This window comes from Pan troglodytes, chromosome 9 (assembly GCF_028858775.2).
Source record: "Pan troglodytes isolate AG18354 chromosome 9, NHGRI_mPanTro3-v2.0_pri, whole genome shotgun sequence".
Classification (NCBI taxonomy): Eukaryota; Metazoa; Chordata; class Mammalia; order Primates; family Hominidae; genus Pan; species Pan troglodytes.
This window is the reverse complement of record NC_072407.2, coordinates 61642620-61661330: the sequence shown is the minus strand read 5'-3', so window position 1 is coordinate 61661330 and position 18711 is coordinate 61642620. Positions and strand designations below refer to the sequence as shown.

At 38.0% G+C, this 18711-nt stretch overlaps 1 protein-coding gene across 1 annotated transcript; it reads left to right on the top strand.

Annotated features, from left to right (window-relative positions):
• The first annotated feature begins 8302 nt into the window (after positions 1 to 8302).
• On the top strand, positions 8303 to 17731 carry OR5A2 (olfactory receptor family 5 subfamily A member 2). The gene is made up of 2 exons (XM_054661742.2): positions 8303 to 8545; positions 11668 to 17731. The coding sequence occupies exon 2, from the start codon at positions 11747 to 11749 to the stop codon at positions 12719 to 12721; it is 975 nt and encodes a 324-aa protein (XP_054517717.2). The 5' UTR covers positions 8303 to 8545; positions 11668 to 11746; the 3' UTR covers positions 12722 to 17731.
• Positions 17732 to 18711: the final 980 nt, after the last annotated feature.

The window sequence follows — 18711 nt, the reverse complement described above, 5'->3', positions numbered from 1 at the left end:
ATACCCAGTAGTGGGATTGCTGGGTCATATAGCAGTTCTAAGTTTAGTTTTTTGAGGCATATCTATACTGTTTTCCAGAATGGCTACACTTACTATATGCTACTTGTTTTTTATTTTTATTTTTTGCCATTCTAATAGATACAAGTGGGGTTTAGTTTTGATTTTAATTTCTATTTTGTTAATGAATAGTGGTGTTGAGTATCATATGTCCATCCATGTATCTATTTTGCTGAATTATATGTTCACATATATTTTGCCCATTTAAAAAATTTCTGAAATGTAATACTTAGTTTTGAAAGTTCTTTATATATGCTACATACAATTCCTTTATCAAATATATAATTTGAAAATATTTTTTCCAATCTGTAACTTGTCTTTTCATTCCATTAATATTTTTTGAGAGCAGAATCCTCAATTTTTGCAATGTCTGATTTATCATTTTTCCTTTTATTAATTGTGTGTTTGGTGTAACACCTAGGAAATCTTTGCATAATGCAAAGTCATAATGATTTTTTTCTATGTTTTCCTCTAGAAATTTTATAATTTATATTTCACATTTAGTTGTATGATTTAATTACTTGTGTATGGTGTGAAGTAAAAACTGTTTCATATTTTGGCGCAGTGGTATCCAATTGTCCTAGCACTATTCGTGGAAAAGTATATGTTTTCTCATTGGAGCTGTTTTTTGCATATTGATGAAAGTCATTTGAATGTAAGTATGTGGGTCTATTTCTGTTCTTCAGAACAGAACTGTCTATTCTGTTTCATTGATTTATGTATTCTTTTCTTTCTCCAATATCATACTTTCTTAATTATTGTAGCTGTATGCGTATCTTTTTAAAGCAAGTAACGTGTGTCCCTCAACTTTGTTCTTCTATTTCAAAACTATTTTGGCTCTTTTAGTTCCTTTATCTTTCCATAAATATTTTATTTTATTATTTTTATTTTTTCAAAATGATCAGCATCAACATAAAAATTTTTAGAATCAATTTGAAAATATCTACAGAAAATCCTGTTGATATTTGATTTAAAATGTATTGAATATAGGATCTATTTTGGGGGAATTGATATTTATTATGGCACTACATTGAGTCTTCTAATCCATACACATGGTATATATCTCCACATATTTAGATAATTGGTTTCTTTCATCAATGTTTTATAGTTTGCTGCACACAGATCTTGTACTTATTTCATTAGGTTTATACCTAAGTATTTCATGTTTTTAAAAATGCTATTGTATTGTAAATGATACATTTGAAAATTTCAATTACCAATTATTTACTAATAGTGTTCAATTACTAATTGTTAATTACTAGCTCAATTACCAATTGTTCACTACAGTTAATTTTTATAATTTGACTGTTTATTGGGGCACTGCTTAACTTACTTATTAGTTCTTGAACCTATGCTATAGATTCTTTGGGATTTTCTACACTCATATTATTTGTGGATGATATGGTTAGGCTTTGTGTCCCCACCCAAATCTCATCTTGAATTGTAATCCTCAAGTGTTGAGGGAAAGACCTGATGGTAGGTAACTGAATCATTGCGGTAGTTTCCCCCATTCTGTTCTCATGATAGCGAGTGAGCTCTCATGAGATCTGATGGTTTTATAAGGGGCTCTTCCCGCTTCGCTGTCTCACTCTCTCTCTCCTGCTGCCATGTGAAGGAGGTCCTTGCTTCCCCTTCACCTTCCACCATGACTGTAAGTTTCCTGAGGCCTCCCCAGCCATGTAGAACTGAGTCAATTAACCTTTTTCCTTTATATATTACCCAGTCTTGGGAAGTCCTTTATAGCTATGTGAAAACAGACTAATACATTGTATAAAGGAAGTTTTATATTTTTCTTTGCAATCTATGTAACTTTTACTTATTTTTCCTGCTTTATTGATAAGAACTCCAGTACAATGTATAAAATGAATGGTGAGAGCAGACATCATTGCCTTTTTCCTGATCTTAGGAGAAAAACATTTAGTTTTTTACTAGTAATTGTCATAATAGCTGTAGGGTATTTTTGTTATTAACCTACGAACTATATCAGATTGCAGATGTTCTTTCTAATCCTAGTTTGCCAAGAGTCTTTATCATAAATGGATGCTGGATTTTGTAAAAGACATATACTGAATTGATTGATTTTATATATTTTCTCCTTGATTTTCACTTTATTGATAATGAGAGATTCATTGACTGATTTTAAAATGTCGAACCAGACTTACATATTTTTGAGGATAAATCCAACTTGGAAATATGTATATAATATATATCCCTAACCAGGTAGTTGGATTTGAGAGAAGGTAATTCCCAAAGAACCTAATTCTAAGAGAGAGAAGAGAACAAGAGCCATGCAGTCGATCTTCAGGAGTGGAATCCTAAAGCAGAAGCAGATGCAATTTTCAATTCTAAAAGCCAAGGTAGCCATGGGAGGCAGTTCAATAAAGGCATAGCCAGGAGTTACTCTGGTACCAAGGAGGAGTCACAAGCTGCATTTGTTTATTGTTTTCTTGCCTTCAGCCCTCACAATTGTAGGTGAAATATGTTATGTATGTGTGTGTGTGTGTGTGTGTGTGTGTGTGTGTGTGTGTGTTGGGGTAACAGAATGGACATGAGAGATGGTAGGCTCATTGTAATCGTCAAAGATTCTCTCTCCCTCTATACCCTTACATGTGGGAATAATCCTCAAAGTCTTGTCTGTGGTCTGTTTTTCATCTTCTACACATTTTACCTAGGCTATTTCCTCTTATCTCAGAGTTTAAATTAATAATGCTATGTATAACCACTGTTCTTGCCCACATCAGCTGGAAGACTGAAACATGATCACAGTAATAGTTATCAGACAAAGTTTCCAGGGTGTCTTACTACCCCAGATTCCTTTGAATTCCTTCTATACCCACATAGTCCTCAAAATTCCTCCTAGTTCTGGAAGCCATCAGGGAGTGGCTCACATACTCTTTGTATAATAATCTACTATTGTGTTATCTATTGTTTTCCTTCTTTCCTGTTATGGATCCGGATGGTATTTCCTGCAGATAGTCACCATGTCACTAGCTCTGATGCACAACAGTGTCTCATGGCTAAGATGCTGGCATTGAAGACACAGGTATCTGCATTGAGAGCATCATACCCTGATGCTACCCAAACTGCTGGCATTAGTACTACTTGCACGTCAATACTCTTTTCAGTTTCTTTTTTCCAGCATTCTTTTCCCAGTCCCTTTGGGCCAGGACTCAGGAATGTGTCTTTGGGCTGGGCTGAAGGATAATTTAAGTGATAGAAAACTGTTTCTTTCCAGAACCTCCTTTCTCTTCTGAGCTCAGGTCATTGTTCTGAAACTGGATGAGTACCTTGTGATTCTTTTCTTTTGAGATGCTCCCTTTAAGAGTTCCTGAGGGAAATTCATTTCAATGGATGTTTAGTCAGAGCAATGTTCAAAGCCTTCTTGGAAAATTTATACTCACGATGTTGTCAGTTCATATGAGTCCTCAAATACCATGATAAGTAGAGAAAATTGTGCTTTATTTTTTGCATTAACATTATTTAAAATCTTCACTGCAACTTTCACTATATCAATGATTAAGCATATTTTCATTTGATTTGGAATTAACACTTAAAATTTCCTAATGATTCATTTTTTAGTTTAAGTTTTACCTAGCAATTAAATGAGAGTTTAATATTTTCAAGTGTTTTTCAGGAGCATAAAATTTACATTATTTACAAATAATTAGGGCTATGATAATACTAAGTACACAAATAATAAAAATGACCCTGAAACCTAAGGTAATTGTTTATTAAAAAATACTGTGCCAAGATTGACTAAAAATGAAAGTTTTTAAAAACCATATCCAAATTAGATGACATTTTAATGAAAACATATAGCTAACTGGTATTTAATAAAAACATATAGTTAGCCAGGGACAACAATAATATAGATTCTCATGCTATTTCTAATAAACTAATTATCAGAATATTACAGCTGGAGATGTTTCTTCTGAGACAAATGGGCAATTTAAAAATCAACATGATAACCCCTCATGTTTGAATAGATTATATAATGGTTTTCATATAGATTGTATATTATATGCTCTTCACACAAACATACAATGTTGATATATTTGGTGCACTTTCAGAGATAAAGGAAAAGCTTATGTAAGATCAACTGAGGCATCCAAGACCACACACTGGCAATCGGATGGATTTCAGCCCATGACGTGTAGTCCCCACTACCAATTATTTTTACTTCTGATGCCTACTCTTCTCATTTGCTCTCTTGTTATGTCATTGTATCTCTTTTTAAATATTTAAAAATCTGCTTTAAAAAAATTATACCATGAATGTAAACTTATGACATACCTGTTTTCAGTTACATCACCCTTATCCAAACATATTTGCTTATTATTGTTATTTATCATTTACATTATGCTTAGTATGTTGCCCCTCTCCCTGATCTAGTTTATTTCTCAGAATTGAACTTCATGATAATATTGAGTTCAGGTGCTTGAGAAGCACATGGTACAGTGCTTGGATCACAGTGAGGATGTAATGTGTTTGAGGATGATCAATCACTATTGCAACTGACCCTACAATTTAGGCATATTTCCACTAGGTGGCAGCAACATTCCATACGGATAAAAACCAACAGGTGCTTGGTTTTGACAGACAATGGTTTAGTAATTAAGTTATCTTAGCAGTAATCATGCTGTTTGAGTTTTTAGAGGTTTTCTATTCTAGCTCTTTGGTTTCAGAATAAAAAAAGTTGAGGTCCAGAGAGGGGTCAAGAGAGATCAACAGCGCAATCTGCCATAGTAGAATGGGAATTATAATTCAGGTCCTATGATGTCTTTGCGCTTTCCCTCTTGTATAAATTGTTAAAGACCTCTAAAACTTTTCAATATACCTTCACTTTGGGTTTGTTAGAGATGTCTTGTGAAAACACTTTGGATCCATATCAGGTTGAAATTTTTCCTAGTCGCTAGTGGAAGAAATGCACCCCGAGATAACTTTTCAAATTCCAATTTGAGAGTTAAGATGTTTTACTACTAAGGATATTTGGATTTTTCTCTGGATTTTCTTTGAAACGATTCAAGTAAACTCATTAAAATAGCTATGCTAAAATGTTAAGCTAAAATGAAAGTAAATCATATTTCAGGAGATGCTGTCAGAGAACAAACTCTAAGATGCATAGAATCCTAGGGAGATAAATTTTGAGTTGAACCTCAAAGCACTTCCAATTCTAAATATTTATAATTCGATATGGAGTTTATTTGCCTTTATGTGCTATTTGCTTTCATACTTTTTTATTGTGGTAAAAAGCATATGACATTAAATTTACCATCTTTATTAGTTGGGGTTCTCTAGAGAGACAGAACCAGGAGGATGTATGAATAGATAGACAGATAGATGAATAGATGGACAGATATTAACAGATGGGTAGGTGAGAGTGGGTTTATCAGGAGAACTGGCTCATGAGATTATGGAGGCTGAGAAGTCCCATAATGTGACATCTGCGAGCTCAACAATCACAGAATCCTGACTTCCTGAGCATGGTTCAGTCCAACTCCAAAGGCCTCCAAACCAAGAAAGCCAATGGTGTAACTCTCAACATGAGGCGAAGCACCTGAGAAATTAAGGGGCTACTAATGCAAATCCCAGACTCCAAAGGAGACCCTGGAGATACGATGTCAAAGGACGAGAGAAAGATATCTCAACTTCAGAGGAGAGAGGGGGAATTTACTTTTCCACTGCGTTTTTGTTCTTTCCAGGCCCTCAACTGATTGGAGGGTGCCCATCAACATTGAGTGAGGGTGGATCTTCCTTACTCAGTCCACTGGTTCAAAACATCCTCTGTCTTACAGACGTACCCAGAAATAGTGCTTTACCAGCTATCTGGATATCTCTTAATCCAGTCCGGTTGACACCTAAAATTAACCATCACATCATCTTAATTATTTTTTAAGTGTACACGAGTAATATTAAATATATTCATATTGTCCCATAACATATTTCCTTTGCTACTTTCTGATGTTCACTGAAACTTCTGCTATTTTGATCAAATTTGATTTTTTAAAGTAAGGGCATGAAGAGTTTATGGTTTTATCCAGATGGATTTAATAGGATGACTTTCTTCCTCATTCTCAGATTTCTTATAGACTAGGTTAATAAATACATTCTGAGTCCTCATTCTGCATTTTTCTGTCCAATGCAGACATTGTTAATTTATAATTTGTTCTTTTTTTTATTTCAATAGCTTTAGGGGTACAAGTGGTTTTTGATTACATGGATGAATTCTATTAGTGATGAATTCTGAGATTTTAGCGTACCTGTCACTCAAACAGTGCACACTATACCCAATATGTAGTCTTTTATTCCTCATCCCACTTCCACCCTTCCCCCTGAGGCCCCAAAGTCCATATCACTCTGTATGTCTCTGTGTTCTCATAGCTTTGCTCCTACTTATAAGTGAGAACATACAGTATTTGGTTTTCCATTCCTGAGTTACTTCATGTAGAATAATGGCCTCCAGCTCCATCCAAATTGGTGCAAAAGAAATTATTGCTCTTTATTCTTAAGATTCTCAATCTTACTTTGTAGATAGTCATTATCACTATAATCAGAGTTGCCATGACAGATGAAATCTATCACTACCCTATCTTATCAGCCTTTTCTTTTTCTTTTTTTTTTTTTGAGACGGAGTCTCGCTCTGTCGTCCAGGCTGGAGTGCAGTGGCGCGATCTCGGCTCACTGCAAGCTCTGCCTCCCGGGTTCATGCCATTCTCCTGCCTCAGCCTCCTGAGTAGCTGGGACTACAGGCGCCCGCCACCACGCCTGGCTAATTTTTTTTTGTTTGTATTTTTAGTAGAGACGGGGTTTCACCATGTTAACTAGGATAGTCTCAATTTCCTGACCTCGTGATCCGCCCGCCTCGGCCTCCCAAAGTGCTGGGATTACAGGCATGAACCACCGCGCCCGGCCCTTATCAGCCTTTTCTAATCCTAGAAAAATGTATCCTTCATAACTGTGAGATCTACCTTTTAAATTTCCCAGATCTTAACTCAGTATCAAACTCTTTCATAGTTAGTTGGGGTTTACTCTTTCAGCATCAGAATTTCCTAGGACAGTTTATCTTCAAACTTAGATAAGAATGTTTCTTTTGACGATGGACTTCCTTGCCTTTTCATGTTCACAGTTGATTCTTGAAGCCATTTACCTCCTTTTCTGTCAACAATCTTAGTTGCTAAATTTCTTCCCTAAATTAAGCCTATTACCTTGTAAGTCAAGAGTCTCAGTAATTATATGCCTTTATATAGAAGACATTTCTCTCATTTAATTTTTTTTCTTTTGAGACTGAGGATTGCTGACTTAGTCTCCATGAAATAGATGAATTCATTTTTTATAAACTTTATTCCTGAAGAAAACATTTAAAAAAACAGGAAATCAATGTTTTGAAACATCAGACTTTCAGGACTGGAGGAATTCTTGGAGAGTGAGCCCAATTCACTCAGGCTGGAGGGGTTAATTGACTTGCCCACAGTGACTCATCCAGGTAGTGGCATTGCTGGTAGTAGCACCCAAAATATTAAAAAGAGAAAAGAAGAGCCCCATCAAGCCCTTCATCCCATCCAGCCTCATTAAAAAAAATAAAGAGAAAAGAAATCTTTTCATCGTGATGCAAATAAGTCACAAGAAAAAGATAGAAAGGAAAGACACATTTTTGGCCATGACCCAAGAAACAGAGTTAATGACATCATTAGTTTACATTCATTGAGTGATTTCTGTTTGTTAGGCACTGTGCTAAGCCTTTCTTATTCACAGCTTATTTAATTATCACAACTCTGTTGAGGTAGGTATTCTTGTTACACCAGTTTTACAAATGAGGGAGTTGATAAGTTTAAGACATTAAACAACATTGAACATGTTTATATTGATAAAAGGGCAGAGCCAGAATTTAAACCCAATTCTCAGAGTTGGAAACATGTGTTTCTAACCAGTATATTTCAGCACAAGGCTTGGTGTGTTTATGTGTGGTTTACTTCTGATGAAATTTCTTTTAAGCAAAAGGCGTCTACTAACCCAGCAGGGAGTCTTCCTGGACTCAAATCAGGGAAAGCTCAGAGAAGAATAGGTAGGGGAATGGAAAGAGGCTCCCGTGATGAGCGGTTGGCTCTTTTCGCCACCACTCCAGGGAACAATTAGTGCTCAGAAATGTTTAGCTCTAATGATTGCTGGGCTTTTTATGTTGGACCCTGGAGTGAGTGGCAGAGGGCAGCCTCTTGGGGAAAGAATGTGGCTACCTCTGCCCGTTAAAATAATGAACTCCCACAGCCCATTTATTTGGAAGACTTGTTAACAAAGGAGCGGAGATTCCAGAAGCATGGTTTACTATTTACGTGAGGCCAAAGCATAAGAAATTGATGGAACGAGAAACCAGCCATGGAGCAGTGGGAAATGCAGATGACCTGGTTTGCAAAAGATGTTATGGCAACAAAGCAATCAATATTTCTTCTCTTGTAGCACAAGATTGCAGGACCCTTCTGCCCAATGCAATCCAGTAAGTCCAGCTCATTCCCTCCTACCTCATCCATTTAGCAGCAAATCACAACTATGCATTTACAGCCTATTCTACCTTTTATTTGTAAAATGGGGCGAGAAACGCTGCCACTTCTTGAGTCTATTAGGAGAATTAAATGGTTTTATAAAAATCAAGTCTTTCAAACAGTACCTCGCACACAATAAGTACTAAATAACTGTTTGATTATATTATTATATTATGATCGTTATATGATTATTGTTTGTGATTAATTATATATTATGTGTTTTGTTATTATAATAATAACACACCAAATATAGTAAGTCATAGGCCAAACCCTTCTGGTAAACTCTGAAGATAAGTGGTGGAAAAAAATCTATTTATTCAGCAAAATATTTACTGGGCACCTATGTCCCAGGCCCTGTTCTTTGTACTTATGATAAAACTGCCTTTGCAAAATTATAACTGAGGAAATTATGACAGTCAAAGAAATCATATCTACCTGACTCCATCTTGCTTCTAACCTTTAAGCTGTCTTTGTCCATTCTTGGGCATAAGCTGAAGTAACTTTGGGAAGGAATTCAGTTCATGGTTTGACTCTGAAACAAAATTAATAGCAGCTCTTTCCTGAAGAGACCCCCCTTTTGCCTAGGGACCAGTCTGTCTTTGCAGGACTAACAAATTAGCTGCAAGATTAGAAATTACTGTTTAGGGGTCATGCAGCCTCCGACTCCAAGAGTATAAACCTTCCCAAATTGGTCCTGGGGATAACATCACTATTGTAAAACCTAAGATCAGTGCTTGAGATATTTTGCAGACCCTGCACTAGATGGATCAGCTGACACCACCCAGACCCGTTAACTGGCTCAACCAGTTCTGCCATCCCACCCAGGAACAGAAGACAGCAAGAAAAACTCACTTCGACCCATTTGATTCCATCTCCAGCCTAACCAATCAGCATTCCCCACTTCCCAAGCCCCTACTCGCCAAATTATCTTTAAAAACTCTGATCCCTGATGCTCAGGGAGACTAATTTGAGTAATAATAAAACTCCAGTCCTCCTGCACAACCAGCTCTGCCTGAATTACTCTTTCTCCATTGCAATTCCCCTGTCTTGATAAATGAGCTCTGTCTAGGCAGTGGGCAAGGTGAACCCATTGGGTGGTTACAAGGATAGATCAGGAAACAGAATGGGCAAAACTCCCTGCCTGTCTTTGAGTAACTTACATTCTGGTAGGGAAGATTTCACCAAGATAAGAGATACCAAATTCCTCTTACTTCCTTTTTGATAGGATTAAATAGATTGATGTTTTAGTGAAGATCAATCTAGGCTCGTCTTGGTTTTGACTGCTTGACCAGTGATTTGAGGGGAGATTAGAAATTTGTAAAAAACACAAAGCTAGGAGCAGTTTTTAATATGATAAGTGACACAGAACCACAGTTACCATTGGGTGCAAACATGCATGGGCAAACAAATTCCATACAAATAATAAAATACAGCAACCTTAATTTCACCACTGAGTCTTTCTCAGGGCATTTCTGCCTCTTTATACGCATTTGTATTTCCTAATTTTTAAAAAAAATTTACTTTTTTTTTGAGACAGGGTCTCACTCTGTCATCCAGGCTTGAGTGCAGTGGCACAGTCATGGTCATGGCTCACTGCAGCCTAGACCTCCTGGGCTCAAGTGATCCCCCTCACCTCAGCCTTCCAAGTAGCTGGAACTACAGGCGTGTGCCACCACACCCTGCTAAGTTTTGTATTATTATTATTATTATTTTTTGAGACGGAGTCTCGCTCGGTCACCAGGTTGGAGTGCAGTGGCATGCGATCTCAGCTCACTGCAACCTCCGCCTCGTGGGTTCAAGCGATTCTCCTGCCTCAGCCTCCCCAGTAACTGGAACTACAGGCACATGCCACCATGCCCAGCTAATTTTTGTATTTTTAGTAGAGACAGGGTTTTGCCATATTTTCCAGGCTGTTCTCAAATTCTTGAGCTCAAGCAATTGGGCTGCCTCCACCTCCCAAAGTGCTGGGAGTGAGCCACCGTTCCTGGCCTGTTTCCTCATTTTGATCTTACATCAGTGCCAGTCTGTCTTTCTTAACTGCCAGATATGTATGGGCTTACCTCTTGTCTTCATAGTCATCATCTGTTCTGGCCTGATGACATCAAAGTTGTCCCTTGCTTATCACTGTCTTTAAATATTGAATGAACCCTCTTATCCCTGCTGCTTTTCTTGCCCAGGAAATATTGATTGCTGTTTGTTCTTGACCACAGTGGCTCAGCCCATCTCAGTCAGCTTAGGTACGGCTCCCCTTTCCCCTTTATCGAAACCTGTTCATATCCCTTCTTTCCTATAATTGTGCTGACTGTGCTAGTCCAAATTTTTGTCATTCTATGAATTTTGTGCAATGACTTTTATTAAGAGCATTATATAATTAGAATAAATGTTCTGGTCTTAAGCATGCTAAGTGTGTGTGTGCATATATATGCACAAACATACACATATATACAATTATCCCTGCACACATACATATAACATATATATATACACAAATATACATATACACACAAATATGTATACACACACACACACACACATTTTTTTCCCACTTAGTTTTACTACCTAGAAGAATAGATTGTTAGACCGTTGCCTGGATTTCCTCCACCAAAATGGAATATGTCAAAAATTGTGGCCCACTAAATTCAGTTCCCTTCTTTTGAGTTCTCATACTAAAGATCTATAATGCATAAAAATGCCTAGCTTTATTATACTTTATTTATTTACACTTTATTTTCAAGTCACAAAGTCTAAAAAAGCCATAGGGAACCCAAGTCCAAAGGGACACTTCAAACTCATCTGATTCAACCCTCTCCTTTCCCATTTGGGAAAATGAGAATCTGGAGAAATGACTTTTCCAAAGTCCCCAGCAAGTTATGAATGGAGCTGAAGACAAAACTCAGGCGTCTGACTCCCAATCAGTTTCTACTTTATTATTAGATGGATTCTCTTTTGGTCAACAAGCATAGAGCATATGGATTATCCTAGGCTGACTTCCTCTGAAAAGTCTTTGCCTAGCAGGTGGCTGGGCTTTAACTGGGTGTAGTTTAACTTGTTGCTGACTGTTTGTATGATCTTCTAGGAAATACCCACTCTTACAATAACAAACAAAATCTAACTGACCACAGGATTCTTCTTTACTTTATGCAGGAAGCAGGCCTATGGCTGTAGGAAGGAACAACACAATTGTGACAAAATTCATTCTCCTGGGACTTTCAGACCATCCTCAAATGAAGATTTTCCTTTTCATGTTATTTCTGGGGCTCTACCTCCTGATGTTGGCCTGGAACTTAAGCCTCATTGCCCTCATTAAGATGGACTCTCACCTGCACACGCCCATGTACTTCTTCCTCAGTAACCTGTCCTTCCTGGACATCTGCTATGTGTCCTCCACTGCCCCTAAGATGCTGTCTGACATCATCACAGAGCAGAAAACCATTTCCTTTGTTGGCTGTGCCACTCAGTACTTTGTCTTCTGTGGGATGGGGCTGACTGAATGCTTTCTCCTGGCAGCTATGGCCTATGACCGGTATGCTGCAATCTGCAACCCCTTGCTTTACACAGTCCTCATATCCCATACACTTTGTTTAAAGATGGTGGTTGGCGCCTATGTGGGTGGATTCCTTAGTTCTTTCATTGAAACATACTCTGTCTATCAGCATGATTTCTGTGGGCCCAATATAATCAACCACTTTTTCTGTGATCTCCCTCCAGTCCTGGCTCTGTCCTGCTCTGATACCTTCACCAGCGAGGTGGTGACCTTCATAGTCAGTGTTGTCATTGGAATAGTGTCTGTGCTAGTGGTCTTCATCTCTTATGGTTACATTGTTGCCGCTGTTGTGAAGATCAGCTCAGCTACAGGTAGGACAAAGGCCTTCAGCACTTGTGCCTCTCACCTGACTGCTGTGACCCTCTTCTATGGTTCTGGATTCTTCATGTACATGCGACCCAGTTCCAGCTACTCCCTAAACAGGGACAAGGTGGTGTCCATATTCTATGCCTTGGTGATCCCCGTGGTGAATCCCATCATCTACAGTTTTAGGAATAAGGAGATTAAAAATGCCATGAGGAAAGCCATGGAAAGGGGCCCCGGGATTTCTCACGGTGGACCATTCATTTTTATGACCTTGGGCTAATGTTTACAATGAAGCTGTGAGCTGGGTCAATTGTGCAGACATTTATGTAATTTTAAACTAGTTGATCTATAGAATGAATTGTGGGAATCAGGCTTTTTTCCCTCCTGCTTAAGATTTCACTAATAGTTTGCCTGTTGGCTATTAGAAAACATTTTGGCCATTGTTGCTTTGTAAAATGAATAGCATTGTATAGTTTGAGATTTTAAATGCTCTGCTTAGCAGAAAACTTCACCATGACAAAAAACATCCTGGAATGTTAAAACAGAGTTTGTATGTAGAGGAGGAAAGTCATCGAAAAAATGTTAGTCCAGCATTTAGTGTGGTGATCTTTAAGGTACAATATGGTATAATGACCTGAAGAGGATGATGTTTTTTCTAAACACAGTTGCCTTTCCCTCTTCTGAGATTCTCACATGGTTTCCTTAGAGCTCATGAAAACCACAGGGCAGATACCTTCCCATGTTTCAGAAACATGGCCATAGGAGCCCCTGTGACTGATGGGAGAGTTTTCATACTCTTTAGAGGCATTAAGGCAAGAATTCTGATTTGGGCCTTGATATAATTTGGATATTTGTCCCCACTCACATCTCATGTTTAATTGCAATCTCCAGTGCTGGAGGTGGGGCCTGGTGGGAGGTGTTTGAATCCATGTGGGTGGATCTCTCATGGGTTGGTGCTGTATTCACGATAGTGAGTTCTTGTGAGATCTGGTCATTTAAAAGTGTGTAGCACTCCCCCCAGTCCCCTGCCACTCTCTCTCTCCTCTCACTCTGCCTCTCTCTCTTGCTCCTGCTTTTGTCATGTGATGTACCTGCTCCCCCTTTGCCTTCTGCCATGATTGTAAGCTTCCTGAGGCCTCGCTAGAAGCTAAGCTGATGCCAGCACCATGCTTCCTGTAAAGCCTGAAGAACTGTGAGCCAATTAAATCTCTTTATGAATTACCTAGCCTAAGGAATATTTTTATAGCAGTGCAAGAACAGTAGGCCTTAATGACTGAACAAAAAACCTCTCGGCCAATTCAATCAGCTACAAAAAGAGGCCACTAAAACAATTTGAATAAAACCAAGGAATTATTGCTTAAGCCCAAAGTGACAGCTTTCTAACTGACAATTAAAGTTTCTTAGGAATCTAAAGAGAAGCATACGCTCATTTGGGATGAAAAGTTCTCTATTTTTATCAGGGTTGTGATTAATTCTAGAAGAGAACTTAGCCAAAGAATTGAAGAAAATGATTTTTCTCCTCTACATTTTCTCAGAACTTGTTATGTATCCTTGAACTGGCAGTAAAGAACTAGAATAAATTCATTCAGCTGTGGCCTTTCTTGGGTAGGCTATAAATAAGTGAGTAAATAATATCTGCCTGTGTGTCTTTAGGCAAGTTGCTTGGACTCTAGGTGCCTCAGATCCTAACCATAAAATGGAAATTACAATAGTAATTTTATCCTAGGATTATTGTGAAGAATTAAATGAGTCAGTACATGTAAATACTTAGAATACTGCATTGTGAATAGAAAATGTCCCAGAGGTGCTATTACTATTATTATTATTATATAATGCTTAATCATTATCCAAATAGAAGAAATAGAAGAGATTTCCTTAGTTTGGTAGGAAATGTAATTTTTGCAATGGCTTTATTGCATTAGAAAGAGGATATGGAGGGACTTTTGCAAAGAGAGTTAAGAATATTCACTTTTAAGTCATTGGACCTGAGATTATTAATTTCATCTCTGCCATTTTGTAGGTACATAGCCTGATCCAAGTTATTTAGAAACTCTATTTTCCTCATCTGTAGCTACCTGAGGACTAAGCTCTGATTTTTTTTATCTTGCCCAAATTCCTTTCCAAGGGGTCTGGGGAGTCATGCCTTGGAAACCATAAATTCTCATTAGATGGGTTTTATTTAACCCCGTATACAGTGACTTACTTTACAATCTGACTGTAGCATAACAAGGAAGAAAATCAAAATGTTTTACACCAAAATATATTTCCTTGCCATACCTTGAAATTGCCTTGCAAAGTCTCTTGTGGGAAAAATCCACATTCTATAGAGAATCCCCTCTCCACTTTGTTGTCCTTCCTTCCTTCCCTGATCTAGGAGATAATCAACTAAGAGCCAGGCACCCTTTTAAGTCCGATAAGAAACAATTTACAACCTGCTCTCTCTGAAGTCTGTTGTCTGAGAGCTTCTTCTGCACAATAAAACTTGGTCTCCACAGTCCTTTACCTTAACCTGAACATTTCTTTCCATTAATCCCAGATCTTCAGACGAACTCAACCAATTGTCTGCCAGAAAATGTTTAAATTTACCCATAGCCTGGAACTCTCCACTTTGACTTGTCCCGCCTTTCTGAACAAAACCAATGTATTTCTTAAATGTATTTGATTGATGTATCATGCTTCCCTAAAATATATAAAACCAAGCTGTACCCTGACCACCTTGGGCGAATATTCTCAGGACCTTCCGACGGCTGCATTGCGGGCCATGGTTACTCATATTTGGCTCAGAATAAATCTCTTCAAATATTTTACAGAGTTTGACTCTTTTTGTCAACATACCCCATAAAATTGATACAACAATTAAGTGAGAATATGCATAAAGAGGGCTTAGCCCGGTGCCTGGCATATGGTAATACTTAGTACAGGTTAGCTTATGTTATTAGTCAATATTTTTACTCAGTTTTATATAAATCAAGGAAAATCCGGGTAATGTGTTAAAAAGAGACCAAAGAAATAAGTTTAGGGTATCCACTCCAATTGAGACATATCAGTCTCAGCCAACCGGCGCACCCATATTGCTATCTCTATGATTTCTCTTGCATATCAGAAGCAGTTCTTAGGGAACTAGAGTGGGCTCAGGTTCACAGCTGTGGCCACTTTGCCAACTCTATCAGCTACCTGGATGCCTCTCTCCCTTTTCCTTATAGCTATTTTTTTCCTCCACCATTCTTGACCTGTACTCTAACTCACCAAGCTCCTATCCTTCAGTTTATCAATTTTCAAAATGGTAGTCATTGAAGCGACACAATTAACTAATGAAAATGTCTCATGCTTTGGATTTACATGGAGCTATTATCAATCTTTACCATCTCTAAACTTTTTTGATGAACAGAGATTCTGAATAAAAAGTCTTCATAAAAATTTTTCTTGTTCAATCACATATATATCTATGAGTAATGGTAAATTTCTCATTGCACTGAGAAGATATAAGGTATTTTTGCAGTTTGCCCAACTACCAAGAAGAATGTAAGTCTTATTAATAGAATTAATATGCATTAATTGTAATACATAAGATGGAGATTGGTTGTAAGACTTGAACGTTTGGGGGTATACAGTAAGCCACATGTTAAATATTTCCTAAGCAAGTGTATTTATTATGGGGCATATAATCAGACACACATTAAACAGAATATTTTGGGCCCTTAAGGAATCAGGCATTTTATAGCCATTTGAAGGAGGAGGAGGTGAAACTCTTTCCTGGGAGGGCTAGCTAGCTGGAGATAGAATTCACTTTAGTAAAATTACCATCATCTAGGGTGTGGCACTCATGTTTGCAACTTCCAAAAATCTTTTCCAGATGGACTGAAGTTAACCAAGCTCAGAATAGCTAGCTGCATAAGCCAGAATGACAGATTTAATTTTCAGTGAAGAACAAAGCTGCCAAGCTTGAACTTACGCCAGTGGCACAATTATCCATCTGTCAGGAAGCCATATAGAAAGACAAATTACAATGAAAAGTCTATTTGGAGAGAAAGGGATCACAGCAAAGCTGATAAAGTGGATCAGTTCCTGATACACCCAGCTAGAGGGTCCAGATCGGCTGAGGCCCTGGGCAAGGGCACTACCAGTTTTTCTCCCCAAGCATTCCTTTTCCTTTCTTCCAAGATGACTGTCCTCCCTTCTAATCAATATTTATAGATTGATGAACTTACAGCTTTTCCTACTTTTGGTCTAAGAAATATATATATTTTTCTCTAAAATGCTTCTGTGACACAATTTACACACAGAGAGTGTGTAGTGAAACCACGGGCTGATTTTATGGTTTAAGTTTTAGAGTTTTGTAGACACCTTGTTGTTGTCCTATGCACCATCAACATTCACTTACTTTTTTTCTTTGTAGGTACATATAATTATGCACACTCATGAATTAATGAGTGATGCATTAAAGGAGCTCTGATGAGATGCTTAACATTTTTCTAAAGATGAATAGTCTTATGTTTCTAGTCTTAAACCTTCACAAACCTAGAGCTTGCCTACTCTGTGATCATCCACAGAAATGAGGAATCATTTGTATTTCACTTGCTTGTGTCTAGATAATGAATCTGGATCTCCCTGACATAAAAGCAAGCAGGGGCAACCTGACTATCTTGCATGTAAGGTGATATGCCATGTAGGCCAGCACGTTCTTCCATCAGCTTGATCCGTGACTACCTCCCTGATTTCCTGGTGACTTGTCCTCATGTCTATAACATTTTCAAACCCCCTGGGGATGATAAGCCAGGTGTTTATATTGACCTTTGCTGCCTTTATTTTACCCTCTCTCTTCTTGTGCTTCTCTCTCCCCTTATGCTGGTTAAGACCTCCTATATGCAATACTGCTTGTGGGCCTGGCCAGGGATAAGAGTTCACTCTTTTGTACAGGCAAATAAATAGCCACACCAGTCTCTTGCATTCATGGCTTGGAACTTTTACAAACTAGATATAGCAGCATCTCTCTTCAGAATTGCCAGACCAAATGGCTGGCAGTATCTAGTTGAAGAGACTAACCGCACACTTTGGGTGGGACCACATTCTATAAATAAACCGGCAGCTGGGACCCGGGGAGACCTCATAGAAAAACAGAGAATTCATCTTGTGTTCAAAGCCACGTTCTTCTGAGATAGAACTATGATGTCAAACTAGACTTAAATGTCAGCATGCATAGAAAAATTGGCATGCATAAAGTATCACTTTGATATTGTATGGTATATTCTTGTTTGTTCTAATAAAACATCTTTCTTATGCAAAAAGAGGCTGGGTTGCTTTGATCTTAAGAAATTCTTAAGAAGGAAAATTGCTCCGCATGGTTTAGAAGGAGAAAAGCCTGTAAGTCAGACACAACACTGAAACTCATAGCTCATTTCCTAACAACTGAAAGCTATGTATGTAGCCTGGCAGGATTGGCAGTGAGACTCCATCTGGGGCTGAGCTGCAGCGGGAGGTGTCCTGGGAGAATCATCAAGATGTGGGTTCTCAGAAGTCCTGCACCAATCTAGTCTTCCCTCTCCACATTTCATGTGCCCTGTGAGAGATACTACTGACAATTACTTATATTGTCTGTACTACGTGTATAAATGCCACTTTTTTTTTTCTTGCAGACCCTCATTTTTACCAGAAGGCAAAGTAGGTATTCCTTCCCTGTTTAACACCTTCAATGTCTGTGGCTTTCAGATCTTGAAAGGTTCTGGAATTATTTTTCATCATACATGCCATCCCTGGTAGTTTTCCAACAGAAGGTGATAGATGAGATTTTCTTGCTTTAGCAACTTAAGCATCTTTTTATTAGGACTTTGGTCTTCTTTATTCATTTGATTTACCTTTTTTTAACCTCCTCCTATGTTTTAACATTACAAACTATTTGTAATAACATTTCAAAAACAAATAACTTTATCATGTGATTTTACGTTTCTTTTTTAAAACTTTACATACATTTTATTTTTGTGGTTGATTTCATACCTCCGCCTTCAGCTCCTCCTCCACCTCCCGCCCCCAAGCAGCAGGAATAACCTGAAGGCTCCCAAGAACCCTCTCCCATTCAATCCTACCTGAAACTAGTTACCTACTTGGAGAGTCCTCCTCATCACTTTTTTGTTTCAGTTTTTATTTTAAGTTCCAGGATACATGTGCAGGTTTGTTATGTAGGTAAACATGTGCCATGGTGGCTTGCTGCACAGATCATCCCATCCCCTAGGTATTAAGCCCAGCAGCCATTAGTTATTCTTCCTGATGCTCTCC